The sequence below is a fragment of the Belonocnema kinseyi genome, chromosome 10, assembly GCF_010883055.1.
Source record: "Belonocnema kinseyi isolate 2016_QV_RU_SX_M_011 chromosome 10, B_treatae_v1, whole genome shotgun sequence".
Lineage (NCBI taxonomy): Eukaryota > Metazoa > Arthropoda > Insecta > Hymenoptera > Cynipidae > Belonocnema > Belonocnema kinseyi.
Window position 1 is genome coordinate 81,546,247 of NC_046666.1, and position 19,481 is coordinate 81,565,727.

At 38.9% G+C, this 19,481-nt stretch overlaps 1 protein-coding gene across 2 annotated transcripts; it reads right to left on the minus strand.

The window, feature by feature from the left end:
• Positions 1 to 9,792: 9,792 nt before the first annotated feature.
• Positions 9,793 to 19,280, minus strand: LOC117181618 (kxDL motif-containing protein CG10681). 2 transcript variants are annotated; one of them, XM_033374483.1, is made up of 4 exons: positions 18,837 to 19,280; positions 18,548 to 18,747; positions 10,688 to 10,825; positions 9,793 to 10,075 (listed from the first exon to the last, which is right to left on the minus strand). In XM_033374483.1, exons 1-4 carry the CDS (start codon positions 18,983 to 18,985, stop codon positions 9,951 to 9,953), a joined length of 612 nt encoding a protein of 203 aa, XP_033230374.1. In that variant the 5' UTR covers positions 18,986 to 19,280; the 3' UTR covers positions 9,793 to 9,950. The 2 variants fall into 2 exon arrangements, with proteins under 2 accessions (XP_033230374.1, XP_033230375.1); XM_033374484.1 differs by lacking the exon at positions 9,793 to 10,075 and adding an exon at positions 10,080 to 10,193.
• Positions 19,281 to 19,481: the final 201 nt, after the last annotated feature.

Below are 19,481 nucleotides of genomic sequence, written 5' to 3' on the forward strand. Positions count from 1 at the left end.
GCAGAAGAGACGTTAGTAGACATATGGGAAAGAAATCGGTTATGATAGTTTTGGCAAGTTGAGAGGATGCCAAATGAATGTCTAACGAAACAAGTGTATCAAGGTAAAGTAAATGGCACCGTGCCCAGAGGCAAAAGCCCTTGGACACTAATGGACCCAAGTGGGGAACCTCGCATAACGACTTTGCGAGGAATTTCACTTGCTGTCATTGCTAGAGAGATTAATCAGCAACCTGGGGCGGAGCAGTGCTGAGGAAGGAATGTGTTAAATGAATAAATAACACGAGAATTCTGGATCAATCTAAAAATTGTATGTCTCTTCCTCACATTACTCGCTTCCCCATCGAGTGAGTCACGCCTACCCCAAAAGGGAAATGGCATAATGCTGTAATAATAATAATAACTTTTATTACAATAACGCTCGAATCTTTAAAGTCGTGACGATATAATTGTTTTTAAGTGAAAAGTCGAGGAAAACTGTAAGTGAAACCGTAGCGGGAGCGAAAAAGACACCGACGCGTCACATAGGAGCCATATTGTCCGCTCTTTCTTCTTCTGGCCCACAGACCCAGAAATGTGGCTCACGCAAGTCGAAACCCAATTCGCACTTTCAAACATCACAAAGGACAAAAATAAATTCAACTATGCTGCTGGTAATTTGGTCTCAAGATAAAAACGCGACGTTTCCTCCACCACGAGGAAATAGGAGATCGGACACAGTCTAAAATCCTTCGTCACTTAAAAGGTTTGCCAGGCAAAGTTTTTCCGGAGATGGCGCTTTGTCGTCTGTAGCTTGGACGTTTGCCAACTTTGGCACAAGCGATTCTCTCTACTTAGGATTAGATACAGCGAGACAAACGCGCACAATTGGCGGACGCGATCGTAACCGTCCTGAATCTGAAAAGCCAAATAGCGGAAGCATCGATACACCCAACGCAATTAGTCCCTAATCATGTGTTATTAGATACGCTCTTCCAGAAACTTTCGTTAGCTAAGACTAGACTTGCTAAACTCCCTTTATTATTCGCGGAGATAGCGGCAGCCCCCAAACATCGCAGCTGTTCATAATCCCGAGGTTGGTACCAGAGAAACCAAAGTCGCAGTCGATCCTCTAATAAAGACAGCGTGTGCTGGTACTATTCGCGTTACGGGAAGTATGCATAACGTTTTAACAAACCCTGACAATATACAGAGGGGAACGAGTCAGGCCGGCACTCATTGATGCCAGTGACCTTTGCTCGAAGTCTTGCCGCCTCTTCGTAAAAAAGAAAGTAACAAAAACGCAATTTTTGGTAGACACAGGAGCAGATCTTTGCGTTTTTACTAACGTTTTACTTCACGGACGAAGACTGATAAGCAACTATACACTTTTTGCGGCCAACGACTCAGCAATCGCGATGTACGGTTTTAAGACATTCTTTTTAGAATTTTGACTCAGGCGTTATTTCAACTGGCATTTTGTCATAGCAGACGTCATCAAACCCATCCCTTCAGCTTCAAACAAGCCAAGAAGGAATTTTAGGACTAACTGCAGATGGGACTGGCGAGACCTTCGAAGAGCAGCTGGGTATCAAATCTTCACAGAGCGCCGAAGTAAGGGGGTCATTGAAGACCTTGTGGTGACTACAGGAGTTTGAATTCGTGGACTGTACCAGATAAGTGCCCTGTGCCCTATCTAAATGATTTTGCTCACGCTCTCTACGGCAAAATTTTTTTTCCACCATTGATCTTGTTAGAACTTACAACCGAATCCCTGTTACTCAGTGGACTCGATTTCTTCTATGTATACATCGAGAACATCCTGATTGCATCATCGTCGGAGTAGGAACATCTGCAGCATCTTCGTGAAGATTTTAATCGGCTGAAAAATTATGGTGTCCTAATCAATCCCACAAAATGCACATGGAGAGCTCTTTCTATCAAGTTCCTAGGACATGAGGTGACACTACTGGGAACCAAGCCACTTGCAGAACAAGTCGTTTTTTAGGTACCATAAACTTCCACAGACTGGCAAACCCCAAATGTAGCGGAATAACAAGCTCCACTAAATGACCTATTACATGAAAGCACAAAAGGCCGATCTCCCGTCGCCTAAAGTCTAGAAACTCTTAAGGCTTTCGAATCTTGCAAAAAGAGCAAAGCAGAAGCTGTTTTGCTAGCTTTTCCAGTACCTGCAACTTTTTTAGCCATCTTTACTGATACTTCAAATTTCTCTGTCGGCGCAACTCTCCAACAACGAATCCTCCAACCGCGTCTATGATCGCGAATTGCTGGGCATTTGCATGACAGTACAAATTTTTCGGCATATTTCGGTAACTGAACGATATGTTTGGCCACCCATTGAGGCCAATTGCAGAAAGTGGGCACGGACTTGTATTACGTCGCCAGTAGCTACATTTTCACCACCGTCAAGAAGGTGCGAACACATTCATATGGACCTTGTCGGCACCTTGCCTTCCTCTGATGGCTATCAAAATTGTGTGACGATCGTTGATCCCTTTTCACGCTGGTCAGAAGCCTATACAGTAGAAAACATCAATGCTGACACTGTCGCTAAAAAATTCTTCAACTAGTGGATCATCAGGTTTGGAGTATCCTTGTCCATCGCAACAGACCAGGGTAGACAATTTGATTCTCATTCGTTTAAGGAATTTAACACCTTACTGGAAACTCAACATTTTTATACCACATCCTATCTTTCAGCAGCAAATAGTCTCGTGGGACGTTTCCTCAGACAATTCAAAGTAGCGATAAGATGTCATGGAGATGAAAGGTGGACAGAAACGCTCCCCATCGTTCTACTGGGAATCAGAGCGGCGCACAGTGGGGAAAAAAATAGACAAAATTCTCCAGGCCCCACAAATGTTTACTGACCCGAATCAAATTTGGTTTGAATACTCAGAAGACCGTCCTCTTTAACGTGAGCCTACAGAAAAGATGAAATTTTTATTTTGTAGATATACATAGGGGCCATCCATATCCTCCACGAGGAGGACCGGGGGTTCCGGCTAGAATCAACGTCGACACACATTCCCCTAAATCTGCGAAAAATATACTAAAATCAGTCAATTCATCACTCCTTTTGGCCTCCTTGATTTTAAAGACCAATAATGTGTGTGTGTGTGTGTGTGTGTGTGTGTATTTTCATCAAATAAGTCCACGTGAACAGAGTAGCGGTTGAGGGGTTGTTTGTCAAATTTCTACCGCTGTTCACAAGGGGGTAGTGGGTTCGAAAAGTGGTAATAAATTGTCCACGTGGTATATGAATGGCTCCATATAGAAGGGCATATATTTTTATTCCTTATGTTTCAACTATTACGCACACCAGTTAATAAGGACTAAGCTTAAACTAAACTACACAAAGAAACTCCAAGGCCACAAAATCCAAGCCCACAAAACCCAACCCCACATATCCAGACCCACAAACCTTAAGATCACAAAACCAAAACCCGCAAAGCCCAAGCTCACTTATTCTAAGCCCACATAATCAAAAATCATACAACTTTCATATGTATGTTTACAAAATAAAATTATTTTTTCGTCTTTTCTGCATGTGCACGTTAAAGAGGACAGTTTTCTGAGTATTCAAACCAAATTTCATTCAGATCAGTAAAGATTTGTGGCGGCTAACGAATTTTGTCCATTTTTCCTCCACTGTGCGCCGTGGCGCGACGACGTCAAATCAACGACTGCAGAACTTGCCTTCGGCGAAACTCTACAATTGCCAGATGAATTTTGGGCACCTCGCACAGGAACGGATTCCCAGGTGACAACACAATTCCTGGAATATATGAGGAGACACTTCCAGCTGTTCCGAAAAATCATTCAAAGTGGTCTGAACGAAAAAACGCCGCTGTATCATTCGACAGGTTAAAACCAGCCGACGTCATAGCGGAAGTGGAAACGCACCAGCAGGGAACACCCAAGTCACGTCGGGAGAAACTGACACGTGGCGTCCAAGAGAAAGCACCAAACTCATCAGCAACCAAACCCAGGTCTGGAAGACAAGTAAGATTCCGTGCTCGACTTCTGGATGGTTGTTCTCAATGTTTCTTATGTTTTTTCAGTGTTTCGTGTGTCCTTCCAAAAATTATATAAAATATAGTGACCTGGGCAGTGTTCAGCTAAAGAAATCAGTTTTTTATCTCAATTTCAATGCTCTCCTCGTGTTTGATTTGTATGCACGTATGGTGTGGGTATGCAATATTCCAGAACGAAAACATAGTTTACAATTGTTCGCCTAAAACCAAAGAGTGAACCAAAAAAGAGAGATTAGCACCCCACTGAGCAGGATGTATAAAAATTTTCCGGGACCTCTCTATCAACTCACTTCCAATTGTTCCCTTCTACTGCGAACATGGACTACTTCAAGAAACTAATCCGCTTCTCGGCGTCAGCCAGAAAAAAAGTTACGTCATCATCAATTCTTTAGAATTTGGCCAATTGATACTTCGGCAACTGGACCGCAAGTCGCTTTTGAACAATGCTCAGGAATCTCTTACCTGGCTATTAATTTTCCAGATAGATAATCAGTTAAGCCTAATTACTTCAAATCTACAGACGGGTCTAAAAATAAAACCTAAAGACCTTCTTCGTTAAACAACCGTCGAGAACCTCGACACACTCTGTCTCTGCGACAAGTTTTACTCAGGTGGCGATTGTGCACTCAGCTCTTCCGGGAGCTGAGGATGTAACGATCCCTCTGAGTGAGGCTATGGAAACAGGAGTGGCCAATCAGTCCCCCAATAAAAAGAAACGTATCAAAGGTTCCCTTAAAAGGAGACTGATGAGGCAAGCGCAGCGGGCTAGTCGAGCAGCTGCAAAAACTGGCCCATCGGCGGCCACAACGCCGATAACCAACACTGAGGCTCAAAAACGAGGAAGGGGCTCAGAGGGCACCCCAACGGGGAAGGGCTAAGCCTGTGAACAGACACAAGGCGGTCCAGCAGCCGACGAATAAGGAGTCGTCGGGGATTGGACTGACGGCCACTCAGAGGCTCTGACTGTGGTGGTGGCGGATACGAGATACTCAGAGTCGCTGCTCACTACAGAGCAGTTAGAGCTCTTCAGTTGGGCTACCTGCAGGGCGTAGAAAGAGTGTCCCCAGATCAATGGCTAAAATTCAAGACCTCTTTCTGTAGGAGAGGGGTATTTGTATTTGTGGCAGCTGACCCAGTGGCTAAAGCTTGGCTACAAAAGGCTTTGGTCGAGAAAAGTCCTTGGGAAGGCGCATCTCTTAAGGTGGATGGAACTGAGTTGCTCCAGAGGATGGTTAAGGCTACAACGTGGTTCCCCGGTAAACTACTAGACCCGCATGTGGTCCTCCGTCATCTGTAGACATTCAACCCGTCACTTAAGACAGCGTCCTGGCAGATCGTCAGGTACGATATGCCTCAGGAAGAGGACACAGCTGGAGAATTCAAACATCTCCTAGTTATGCAAAATCCTGAGTTACAGGTGAGGGTCTTTGCGGTCATCAACAACAGGCCCTTCTATCTTTTTGGACAGGTCAACTTTAAAGTTGCCAGCCAGGGGCAGGAGGAGCCTATCGGTGGACAGGAAGATCGGAATCAGACCTAAATGATTTCTCCCGGTCTAACCATTACCCAGATCAACTTGCATAATAGTAAAGGCGCCTCTGCAGTTTTGCAGAGGGGCTTTACAGATAACATCAAGAAATGGAGAATCTCAGATGAAACGACTCTATCAGATCACTCACAGACAGAGTTCGTGTTGAATCCGCTGTACCCATGGGCCCTAAATGAGCCAGAAATAAAAAAAAACGGACTGGGCTCAGGATTCCACAAAAATAAGAAGTGAACTTTCAGGGGTGCCCAGGTCAATAAGAGACGTGGATACCCTGGAGATGGCGGCCGAGATTTTCACGTAAGGAATCAAATCTACTTATGAAAGTAATTGTCGACCTTCAAAAGTCCGAACGGCTGGAGAAACACACTGGTGGAATGCGAAACTCGAAGAGTTTCGCAGTGAAGCCAGAGAGAAGTTCAGACGTGCCAGTTCGGGCAAAACGAAGGAACTATGGACTTCTAAAATTTCCCGGCGGGGGATGCTCAGAGTCTGACGCGGATACCTTGACTCACCTGATCAAAGCACATTTTCCGGGCTTCACAAAGTTAGGAGAAGAGGGGGCGACACCACCTAGGAAATCAAAGCCGCCTGCGGCTTAACTGGGCCGGAAACGGCGTCTAGCTAACGAGATTGTTACCCCAGCAAGGGTCAGGTGGGCCCTGAAGTCCTTCAATCCTTACAAGTCTCCTGGTCCGGATGGCATATATCCAGTCCTCTTACAGAGGGCTGGTGAGATCATCATTGGGCCGTTTGTGAGACTTGCTGGGACTAGTCTGACGTTGGGTTATGTTCAAGCGGCATGGAGGGGTGCTAGAGTAGTCTTTCTTCTGAAGACAGGCAGGATCCGTTATACTTCACCCAAGAATTTCCGTCTCATTAGCCTCACATCTTTCCTACTAAAAACAGTGGAAAGACTCGTGGGCAGATATATCCGAGATAAGATCTGATAATTAGCACTCTTCACAGTCAACAACGCGCCTATAGGGCTAGTCACTCGACTAAAACGACTCTCAGCACAGCAGTTAACCTAATTGAAGGACAACTGAAGCAGAAAGGCCTCGCGATTGTAATCTTCATGGAAATCAAAGAAGCCTTTAACTACACTTCTGGAGAGGTGATCAGGGCGGCCAGATCGCACACGGTGGGGCTAATGCAGTCGTGGAATGGACTTGCCATATGTTGACCAATAGGAACCGTTGATTGGGGATTTCCACAGGGAGGTATTTTATCACTGTTGCTGTGGAGCCTGGTAGTGGATGAACTGCTTCATCTAATCACGAGTCAGGGCCACCACGTTATAGGCTATGCGGACGATATACTGGTTATCGTACGCGGCACGCATCTGGATGCGCTCTTCAGAGTAATGCAGCAAACACTAAGAATAGTAGATTCATGGTGTAAGCGGACTGGACTATCAGTCAATCCGAGTAAGACGGACCCAGTTGTATTCACCAGAAGGTACAAGTGGGGAACCACGAGTACATTGAAATTGGCTGGATAAAAACTGGAAATCAAAGGGCAAGCCAAGTATCTAGGAGTCATTCTGGATAAAACGCTGTCATGGAACGAGCACCTGGAAAACAAGTGCAAGAAGCTAGTAGCGACTCTTTGGCCCTGTAGAAGAGCCATAGGGAAAAGCTGGGACTTGAAACCGAAGACACTTATGTGGATCTACACAGCCATAATGCGACCCAGGCTAACCTATGGGGCAGTCGTCTGGTGTAGCAGGGTCGAACTGTCTACTGGAAGCCCCGTCTGGAAAGTATCAGGGGACTGATTCTGAGAGGTATCACTGGTGCCTCGAAGTCGACACCCACGATGGCCCTGGCGGCACTAATAGGTTTGGAGCCCCTCCATCTCACCATAAAGGCCGTGGCTGCGAGTACGGCCTGGAGATTAAATAAGACAAACAATAACAGTATCTCGAAAGTTATGTTTATACCAATCGACTTCGCAACGAGGCCGACACAGCATGCTCCGGGACAAAATGTCCACATGTCGCTACCTTTTCGACAAGAAGTACAGAGTTAACCTATCCACGAAAGAGGAATGTGCTAACGGTGAAGCACACCTGTCCCGTGATGGACACAACTGGTTTACAGATGACTCCAAGAACAAGGAGAATGCTGGACCAGGTGTATATCGTAGAAGGAACGAAATCGGCTTCACAATTGCGATGCGGTCCTACGCAATAGTTCTACAATCTGAGATTATGGCTTTGCTCCAGTGCGTATATAAGACAATGAAGTATGGCGATAAAAGAAACATTCGCATCTACACAGGCAGCAGGGCTGCTATCATGACTCTGAATGGAACAACGACCACGTCGCTACTAGTATGGGAGTGCTTTGAGGCACTGAATAAGCTAGCGACAGAAAATCGAGTAAATCTGCTCTGGATCCCTGGACACAGTGGAATCAAGAGCAATGAGATATCGGATAGGTTAGCAAAGCTAGCAGCAAAGGAAAATTTTACTGGACCTGAGCCAGTTGTAGACATTTCCATTAGGTTGGTCACTGAAGATATCAACAATTGGCTGACCGAGGAACATCAGAATGAGTGGGATTCGGTCTCTGGCTGCAGAAAGGCTATAACACTCTTGGGCTCAAAGCTAAAACCTCATCGAGCAAAAAAAATACTTAATCTCGGGAGGAATGAAGTCAAAGTCCTAACAGAAATGTTTATAGCACATGGAAACCTCCGGTATCACAGACATAAGATAAAACTTGAAGAAAGTTCCCTCTGTCGTCTGTGAGGAAAGGATGAGACTTCCACTCATATTCTCTGTCACTTTCATGCGATTCCGGGAAAACGTGTAACAATCACAGGCAGTTACTGCATCAATGAGTCTGAAATATGAGCCAACAGCGTGGCTGCGGTCCTCTTCTTATGAAGAGGGCTTTGGGGTCATGCTTAAGGCTTAAAAGGGGACGCAACGGGATCGCCCAAATGTCAGGAGCGGTGACGGTCTCAACCCAGAATATTAATAATAATAAATAATAATAATAATATCAAGGGGACTTTATAAGATTTATGTTTGTATACAGGCAAACAGACACCGACAAAATTTTATGATTTTACAATTTAAAATTATTGAATTTTTAAAAACCATAACATTTTTTACATTTAATTAAAAATATATAAATTATAAATGATATTCTGTTTGGCTATACACTAATTGTTAGCCTTTATAAGATCTTCCGGTTAAATAACAGTTAAAGTAGGTAATGGCCCTTGTAAATGTAAAATTAATTTCACAGTTGTTCATATTCGAAACTAAAGAGTAGAACCAAAGCTGAATAAACTAGAAACTGTTCAGTGGCATTCTATAACAGCCCTAATCACTATACTAAACAGTTGTGAGCCATAGATGAAAAAAGAAACAATTCACCGATCAAGTGAAGAGCAAGTAAAAATAACTTTGCTGTTATAGAAAGTTGCTCTTTAATCAGGGCTATATATGAATATTATGTAAATTGAAGCATTTGAAATGTTTTACTAGGGACAATATATCAAAATCTAGAGAGATACACTTAAAAGGGTGTAGAGAATTTATAGATGCAATAATTATCTGCCTACATGCTTAGGGCGATCTAAAGTGACAGCTTCCTTCGGTTAATGTGAATTCTTATAAATGGGGTACATACGGCATAGCGTAACGAAAATAATAGAGGTCTTCATTCAAAAAAATCCCTAAAGTTTCATTTAAGGGTACGCTCTCGTTCTCGGTTTCGTTCGTGTACTGCGTGCATTTCGAGTTAATTTTTTCAAATATTATAAATATTGTAACGAAAATCGAAAACTATGACTTGAACCTCTAATGGACTAAATCATAAACTGGAACTGAATTTTCTGCGCAATTTATTTTTGAATACGATTCTGAAAGCACCTGTGGCTTTGACGACTTTATTCTCATACAATAAAATGTGATTTTAAATCAAGAAAACATTTTCTGGAAACAAATTAAAGTCCATTAGCTAAGTAAAAGTTTTTCCTAACTGGAAGATGTGATTCCTTTATGCAAAGAATAAATCCCACATACTCATCATTTTTCAACGTAGCTACACGACATAGGAAAACCCGACGTTGGATAAGTACCTCTACTTATTTGAAAATTTGTCAAAAAAAAATAGTGTAAATCTTAAACCTGAAACAAAATATCCTGAGATTACTAAAATTGCGGATAGAAACGTGCTCTTTAAAATTCGTTGTCGTACAAAGATGCAGAAATTTTATTCTTAATAGCGTTTCATTCACAAAAGGTTTGGCTCACAAGAGTGATTTACAAAAAATGAAGGCTCGCCTTTATTAATCTTAGGCCACAAAGGAGATCATTTTTTTCTGGACGATTCCTCAGCCCGATTAACCGGTGTCGGAGGTGCAGGAGGACGTATCGGCATTATCGTTGTTGCTATCCGTCGACGAACTGTCGTTGCTCTTAATCCGCCTTTGGCGTAGTTTAGCAAACTGAAACTCCTCGACTGGAACTGCACATCAACAATAATTCAATCTTCGTTATTAGAGAATCCACCCCTGACCTGACAAATCGCAGGACATTTACACGCGCTCCTCACTCACACCCACGGAAATAGGAAATGAAGGAGGCTGTTCGTAGAAAACGAGAATAAAAGATTTATATTTATATCTGAACATGTACATTTCAAACTATAATCGACGTTGGACCTAAAACGATTGTCGAACAAGTCGATAATAACCTAATTTCCTAAACTATAATAATCGGGACACTGCGTATTGCTTGGATCATTTCACACACCTTCAATCTTCAACGGTTTATCATTTTATTAATTATAAAGTTTATAAACTGCATTTTCGTTATAACAGTGAAATTTCATCAGCAAAGATTTGAAAGAAACTTTCCAATTTAAAAAGTAATCTTACTATCGTTATCACTAATCCAGAAGCTTTGCACTATAGATTGAAAAATATTTATCTAATAAAGGAATGATAAATTTAAATTTATACAATTGCAAAATAATTTAGTGATCATTTACATTAATAAGGGGAAAGCTTCGTATGACGAAGCCAGAAACATTAAAGTGTCGACAAACGATAAGGTTATTTGAGATTCGTTTGGTTACCATCTGAATCCGGATCTCCTTTCACGGCTGCATTAGTCATTAGTATTGGTAGAGGCACCACTTCCGGTTCTAACGGTTTTGACCCACAGTCCATGTCCTCGACAATAACTTCCTCTGCTAAACTACTTCTTACAGCCTCTAAATAATAAGAGTTTATAATTGTCAAACTGTACATAAAAATATTTATCATTTAACAAATCATTACTTATTACAGTAGGGTATCAACAAAAAAAAAATTTTTCTCACCCACATATTTTCTTATATATGGTGTAAAAGTTCAGAATTGGTTTAATTTTTCTGTTAAACATTTTGCTCTAAAATTCAAATTTTTGAACTTTTTACAAAAATAATTCTGGGACGCATATTAGTAAATTCTAGAAAGCTTGGAATTTTCATCATGACCCCTGAACAAACCGCTTTAGCAAAGGAACGCGCATTACCTACTTAATACGGTGAAAACATCTTTTTTCGTACGAGATGCCTTGAATCTAACTTCTGGTTGCTGAAATGTTTGCCAGTGACAGAGAACTACTCATAACTTATAAAAGTAGCCATGCAAATGATATTTAGATTGTTTCACAGTTCTAAACATAATTTCTCATTAAAAAAAAGTCCTGAGTTGGCTTCAGAAATATTAATTACATATTTCATAGTTTCTTTATAGTTTAAGGACAGTTGGAGTTGTATTTGCGACTTCTGAACCACTATTAATGAAAAGAAATTGTAAAAACTTTTCTTTTGGCGAAAAAAGCATAAATGTTTTACTAGGATATCAGGAAATGAGGATTGGACTTATTAAAAAGTAATGGGACCTCAAGCAAACTAGGATACTGTAGCTTCAGAAGGAAATAAGTACCCCCTTGGAAATAATAGAAAGTTATATTGTGTTCCTTCTGCTTCCCCATAGAGTAGGCTTTGTAATGGTAGATACATTTGTGCGCAGGCCTTTTGAAATTAAAGGTCAAAGCATCGACAACTGAATTTTGGTGACAGGGAATTCTATTTTGTGATTTTTTGTTGTTGTAACTGAAGTTTTTTTTTAATTCAAAAATTGCGCGCCGCCTGCCGCCATTGTAGCAGCGCGGGTTGTAAACGTCAAACCAGTAAAATTTTCACCATGAGTCGCTACACATCGCGAGAGCGAGCCGAAATTATAACATTTTATTTTCAAAATCAGTCTTCGGTTGCTCTGACGCCACGTGCATATAGGGCATATCGCACCAAAAATGTGCCCAATCCGAAGACGATTCGCCGTTTAGTGGCAAAATTTAACGAAAGTGGTTCAGCCCTAGTAAAAATGCCTAAGAGAATCCATATAGAAACCTAATAGGTATGCCTTCTATTAGGTACATAGCATCCATAGTAGCGACATTCGTACTCCCATTCTATATGGCTTTCTTTTCGGTTTCTAGAAACTTTTGAACTGGATATGATAAGGATCTGACGTGCTGTTTATTAGGTACTCGCAATGCACTACTTCTTGGATCCTAAGTGGAACTTAATCGTTTTGTTATTTGGTCCCTCACACACTGAGAAAAAAAAAGTACTTCCGAATCACTGTTGATTCAAATAAAATATTTTTAAATTAAAAAAATTGAACATGCTTTAAATTCTGAAGTGTGATGCTATGTTACAATAGTAAAAAAGTTTAACGAGTACATTGCCATAATCTATTACTAGAAATTTTTGATTCAAAGAAGGAAAATATTAATCCAAATGTAAAATACATTTTCTTTGCAAACGTTAAATCTAAAGATTTTACACCTTTCTGAAGCCTCTGACAAACTCTGCTACGTTTTCTTGTGTTTTTATTGACAGTCGATTCTTCTTTACTCCGCACGTTATTCTAAAACTAAAGTAATTATTAAAATTTGCCTAGAGAAGCTTATTACTAATAACTAAAGACAAAAGCAGTTTATTAAAATATCCGCAAACACCGAGAATCGAACGCACGCACCATACGCTTATAAGTCGAACGCCTAATCCCCATAGCTACGATGCCACGCTGCGTGCGATATCATAAATGCTTCACGGCATTCATCCGATACTTTCGAAATTAGGAAAACAAGTTTTTGAAGCTGGATTTGTTATATATGATTGTTAAACGTACTTAAATGGTTTTAAATTAAATTTCTAAAAGTTTTCATCTCGGTGATTTTTTTCATTTTAAATTTAAGTATAATTAAGCATAAGAGATCTTAATTGGTTTTTCTATTCGGTTTCGAACTGGCTTTTGTCTGGTTCGTAGTAACTTTCAAAGTGGCTTCGATTAGCATCGGATGTGCTGTTTATTCGGTACTCGCATTTCATTACATATCGGCTCCTAAGTGGCATCTAAACGGATTTCTATTCGGTTTATAATTGCCATCTATTTGGAGCGGAGGAACTTTCAAAGTGGATCTCATTATGTTCTAATATGTGTTTATTTGGTATTTGTAATTCATTAACAATTGGCTCCTAAGTAGATCTTAAATGGTTTTTCTATTCGGTTTCTATCTGGTTTTTATCTGGTTCTTAGTGACTTGCAAAGTGGCTTCGGTTAGCATCGGATGTGCTATTGATTCGGTACTCGCAATTCATTGCTCAGCGGCTCCTAAGTGGAATCTAAATGGATTTTTTATTCGGTTTCTAATTGCCCTCTATTTGGTGCGCAGGAACTTTCAAAGTGGATCTCATTATGTTCTAATATGTGTTTATTTGGTATTTGTAATTCATTAACAATTGGCTCCTAAGTAGATCTTAAATGGTTTTTCTATTCGGTTTCTATCTGGCAACTAAGTGGATGTCTATTAGGTTTCTGACTGGTATTTATCTGGTCCGCAGTAACTTGTGAAGTGGCTTCGATTAGGATCTGATGTTTTGTGTACTCGGTACTCGCCTCGCATTACTTATCGATTCCTACATAGCATCTAAACGAATTCTGTTTTCGGTTTCTATTTGCCATATACTTAGAGCGTAAGAACTTCTGATGTGGATCTGACAAGGCTCTAATGTGTGTTTATGTAGAATTTGTAATGCATTAACTATTGGGTCCTGAGTGGCACCTAAGTGAATGTCTACTTGTTTTCTGACTGGTATTTATCTGGTCCGGAGTGACTTTTGAAGTGGCTTTGATTAGAATTTGGCATAAGAAATCCTAATAGGACCTCTTAGAACAGCAATTTTAAACTTGTTTTATTCGTTAGAAAATAGTTCCTAATAAGTGTATCGTAGAGCCACTTTGAAAACATTATTTTGAGTTTTAATATCCGATTAATTTAATCCCGATTCACCATTACAAATCCTAATAAAACCTCTTAGAACAGCAATTTTAAACTTTTGGCATTCGTAAAAAAGCAGAACCTATTAGATTACTTTTAGGGCCACTTTCAATGCAGATCTTCGAGTTTTTATTTGAAAAATAGAATTCCATTTTACCATTAAAAACCTCATAGAGCCACATAGAGAAGCATCTTGTACTTTGTAATATTCCGTCATGTTTTAAAAGCACATCAGTGCCTGATAGAGCCTATTAGAAAAATAAATTCAAGTTAATTTTGGTTCCAGTAGCCGTATAATAGCCGAATACAAACCATTAGAAACCATATTCAAATAAAAAGGCTCTTAAGAACCACGTAAGACCACATAGAAAGCTATCTGCATCATATATGGTTTTAAACAGTTTCTATTGATAACCTATTAGGCATTTTTACTGGGGAGTGGTTCAGTGACAGTGGTTCAAAATCTTCCATAAAGTCGACAAATGCATTCCGAACTGCTGAGCGCGGCGCCGACATGTGATTTTGAGATGCTCAGCAACATCGGCTCGTACAGCTTCAATAACCTCATTACTCCGACGTGGACGCATCTCAATCTTCGGTGTTGATATTGTCACTGAACCACTTTCGTTGAATTTTACCACTAAATGGCGAATCGTTTTCAGATTGGGCACATTTTTAGTGCGATATGCCCTATATGCACGTGGCGTCGGAACAACCGAGAACTGATTTTGAAAATAAAATTTCACAATTTCGGCTCACTCTCGCGATGTATAGCGATTGATGTTGAAAACTGTACTGGTTTGAAGTTTACAGGCCGCGCTGCTACAATGGCGGCAGGTGGCGCGCAATTTTTTAATTTAAAAAAAAACTTATATCAAATGTATATTACATTTATTTCTGTGCCTCGACCTAGGATGGCTTATGCACCCTGGCGGACAGAAGGAATCGAAAGGAGCCTCTACAAAGTACCCGTAAAGACCCCATTCTTTTCCTTTTTAAAAAACTCAAAAAAACATCAAGATCAACTTTTAAACTGTTGAAATTCGCATTCTACGTTAAATTTTCTATTAGAAACTCACGGAGTAATCACAATACTTTTTTTTGTAGCGTTAAAAATTTTTTAAAATGTCATTAACTTCTGCTGAAGGTGACTTCAAGCGCATCCATAATAGCTTAAGTAGTATGTTGCGCGCGAAGTTTAAAAATAAAATTCTCTCACTTGCATTGCAGCGTTGTTGTCTGAGGTTTTCACTGCGAGGCGCTAGCATCCAGACAAAATGGAACGCTTATTAACTTCTACTAAAAGAAGTTGCACTTGAAGCCGCTTTCGACCCATGTAAATGACAGGTATTTTATTTTTTAAAGTTTTTAACGCTGCAAGAAAATGTATTGCTCCATTCGGTTCCTTCGGTCCGCCAGGGGCAGATATTTCCAAATAAATTAAAAATTTTATTTATCACGATTACATTAATATTTGTTGTTTATTTTGCATCAAATGTTTATCTCAGTTACCCTGCACATTGCCTTTTTTGTATAAATAAAAAAAACGCTCATCCTATTACAAATATCAATTCTGTTATTAAACATTTTATTGCAACTGGTGCCGTTTTTCCATATTTTTAAATTGTTTATCTTCAATATTATTTGAACATTTAAACATTTTTTCTTTTTTATTGCTAATGTTATTTTTCACAATTACAACAAAACTACGCATCCTATCGAAAAATGATTAGAATAAAATTTGTAGCTTTTTTTTTAATGAACAAATTTTGTCTAATCCTTATCGTAGCTTGCGTCGCTGGTCAAAAAATTTAATTTTTTTATTAATATTGTTTTTTTATGAATAAAAAAAACTACACGTCTTATCAAAAAGCGATAATTAGCCAATTTTTAGATGTTTTTTGTATGAACAATTTTTGTCAATTCATCATTTTTTGTATTTTGCATAGTTTGACCGCAAACTGGAATTTTTCATTATTTTTGTGTACGATCAAAATTTGAATTTTCGATTGTTCAATAAAATTCAAAACTTTGTTATAAAAATCTTGTAGGGCCTCTTAGAGTACTGCGGATAGCCGTATAAAGAATTTTTAAATCTTTAGAAAAGTGGCATTACAAATGTTGAAAGTGCTCTAGTTTTTAAATTTGCAAATTTAAAAATTAGAGCACTTTCGAAATTTGTAATGCCACTTTTCTAAAGATTTAAAAATTCTTTTTACGGCTATCCGCAGTACTCTAAAACTTCGAGAATTGATGAAAACTGGGTAGGTTGAATTTCACATGAATCTAAGACATTCATTAATAAATTAGGAGAGCGTAAAACATGCACAATTATTTTTACAAAAAAATGAAAGAAAATAGATGGGTAAGACAAAAACAACAAAAATATTATATGTATGTATGTATATATAAAAAAATTAAAAATTTGTCATAAGGACAACCGCAGGATTTCGCCGGGAGCGGGTGCTAATCTGAAAAATTGCACCCGCTTCCAGCGAAATCGCGGTAAAATTTCAGCCACAACCACGTCTCACAACCGTGAGATAGGTGGTTACAGTCTGTAAAAGAATCAATACGACGATCCAGCAAAAGCCTCGTGCACCCTAAGAACACGGAGTGATCCAAGGACAACCGCCTTCTGCATTTTTCCCGCAAGTATTCTAACATATTGTTGACACGCAGGGATGGTTTTTATGCCATTAGCAAGTGAAGGCTTGGCACCTCTAAGAGCGCCGATAAGGACGATCAGTTTAACAAAATATTCCGGGTACCATCGTTGCAACTCCCTTATAAGGTCTCGATACCTCTCTTTCTTTTCATTCTCCTTGGTTATGATGTTTTTGTCAGCTGGTGCCGAAAATTTGATAACGAACATGGTTCGCTTCTCAAAGTCAAGAAGAACCATGTCAGGCCTCGAGTGAGCAACAGAAACAAGAGAATATAAAGTTCCAGTATATTCGGCACTTCCCATTCTCGACAATTGACTCAATTTCCCTAGGAGCATTTAGAGGAGCGATATTAAGGTGAATGCCGTAGGAGTGACAGAGATGGTAATAAAGCACTCTTAGTGCCGCATTGTGCCTTTGAATGTAGGTCGTTCCCGCGTGAGTTGGACAACTAGATAGTACGTGAGCTAAATGCTCGGGATGTGCATGGCACACACACACACACACACACACACACACATCACTCTACTATTGCAGTCCTGGAACTCGTTTTAGAAAATCAAAATAATGTCAATAGTGGCATACTTTTTGAAAAATAGTAGCAAAATAGTGTAAAGCAATTTTTTAAATATTATATCGAAAGATTAGCTATTTTTATAAATATGAAATACAATATACTTCTCCCATTAAATCGCGTGCAACCGTTCCGGATTTTTTTTAATACCATAAAACCTTTAAAATCCATTTAAATCCTCGAAGAACCCCCTACAATCATTAAAATCCTTAAAGTTTATCAAATCCTTTAAATTTTGTGAAATCCCTAGTCACCCCATTGAAATCTAGTACAGTTCCATAAAACATCTTAAAATCGGTAATATCTTTCAAAATTCCTTTAAAAATGATAAAATCTTAGAAAAAAATCCCTTACAATCTTACGGAATCTTTTCATTTCTTTTGGAATCCTACGAGTCCCTTCAATTTGGTAAATACCATACTAATTTCTTAAAATTTTCTGAACTCTTACAAAATCATTTCCAATTCCCTAGAAACTTTGAAATCGTTGGAAATTTTCTTTAATCCTACGAAATTCTTTGAAATCCCATAAATCTTCAGAATTCCAGTGCAACATCTTGAAATCTGTAATACCTTTCTAATGTCTTTAAACCAATTTTTTAATTATTGAAGTTCTCTGAGATCCCATAAAATACCATGAATTCCGTAAAAATAGCATGAATTCGCGTGAAGTCTCTTAAAATTTAATTCAATTTCATTTACTCACTAAGGTTCTTCAAAAATGCCTTTTATATTGATACCCTTTTCGAATCTATTGAAAATTTTGAAATTTCTTGGAATCTTGTAAAATACCCTAAAATCTTTCAAATCCTTTGGAATCCAAGGCAATTTTGAAAACCCAGAAATTATCTGCCCCTTTTTTTGATATATTATTAAAACACCTTTGAACACTTTTTTTAACTTTGAAATCCTCTGAAATCAGATCAAATTTCCTAAAAACTCTTAATGTTTTTGAGATCCTTAAACAAATCCCTGAATCAGTTAAAATCTTGAAAACTCCTGAGAATTTTCTAAAACCTTTGAAATATGGGGTGATTTTTAGAAATTGCTTACAATGGTTAGAAAGAATTTGAAATTTTTCGCAATCTTCAAACTCTTCAAATGTTTTGAAATTTCGATTTTTGAGATTGCGGATGTTATTTTAGCCAATCTAGCAAAAAAGTTTGAAAATATGTTTAAAGGCAATGTAAAAAAAAGGTGCATTAGCGAGCAATTTGAGAAAATAGTAGCATTAGTGTAATATTTTTCAAAATAGTTGCATCGTTAAAAACAAGTGTCAAAAAATATCGGCAGTAGCGCGAGTACGAGGAATGCTATTGTTTGAAATAATACTTTTTATTAATTTAAATATTGAAAATTACCATTGAAAGCTTGAGGATATTGCTGATTTAATTTGTTCTTTATTAATCGTATCCTTTTGAATATGTGATCGAGGTCTTTTTTCATTTCGACTAGAAGGGCTGTGTGCTTTTTGAATTCTGTGCCTGCAGTTTTGAGCCTGTTCACCGATAACTGATTGCAGTTTGTCAGCATTTCGTTCGTCTTCTCGAAACGCTGCAACCTGAATAATATATTTAAAGAGATTTTCAATTGGAAATAAAATGTGAAGATGAATTTAAATCCTTGAATTGAAGACAAACTTAATCTAACATTTGTTTTTGGGCACGAATCATGGATTCGACATCCTGTTGATCGACAATTCCAGCAAGTCCCTGGATAAAGACTTCCGGTGCTGTGTAATTCTGAAAACACTCGAAGCTTCCAGTATCAGATTCAGGTGTTCCTTGAGCAGTTGCCATTTTTTAAACAACAATCGAAAGCCCTAATGTAGCTGTTATCAAAGAATTCGATGCACAAACAATCGTCCAAGCCTGCACATTTTTCTGGCTTTTTTGTGAAAACTCATGAATTCACACAAGCTGAAATAATTTTTCTTCTAGACTTGTAGAAAAGATTATTTTTCTTTTCTAATAAAACTATTGGGTTAAAAATTAATTTACGAAGATTAAATATATATAGGTCAAATTCACTTTTAATTCAACTATCAATGTTTCTCTCATCGATCCGCAACTCACGTTGACTTTGACGTTTGTTATCAGCTAATGACAGGTAGAGGCGCGTCGGACTAACAAACAACTGAGCCGGCGCATTTTGATTTTGTCAGTACGCATGCGCAAAAATTTACTGAATTTTTGTAAATCTTTCAAAAGGTCTAATTTTACCAATATCAAAAGCAAAATTACTCAAATCTGCACATTAAGAGAATTTATTTTAAAATCGATCCTTTTTCTACAG

What these genes read in the sequence shown, in the direction of transcription:
- LOC117181618 (XM_033374483.1), bottom strand. Translation starts at nt 18,985, where the DNA reads ATGGCAACTGCTCAAGGAACACCTGAATCTGATACTGGAAGCTTCGAG. An exon ending in ATTCGTGCCCAAAAACAAAT is followed by an intron (nt 18,748 to 18,836) that starts GTTAGATTAAGT and finishes TATATTATTCAG; the next exon opens with GTTGCAGCGTTTCGAGAAGA. An exon ending in AGGAGATCCGGATTCAGATG is followed by an intron (nt 10,076 to 10,687) that starts GTAACCAAACGA and finishes GTTGATGTGCAG; the next exon opens with TTCCAGTCGAGGAGTTTCAG.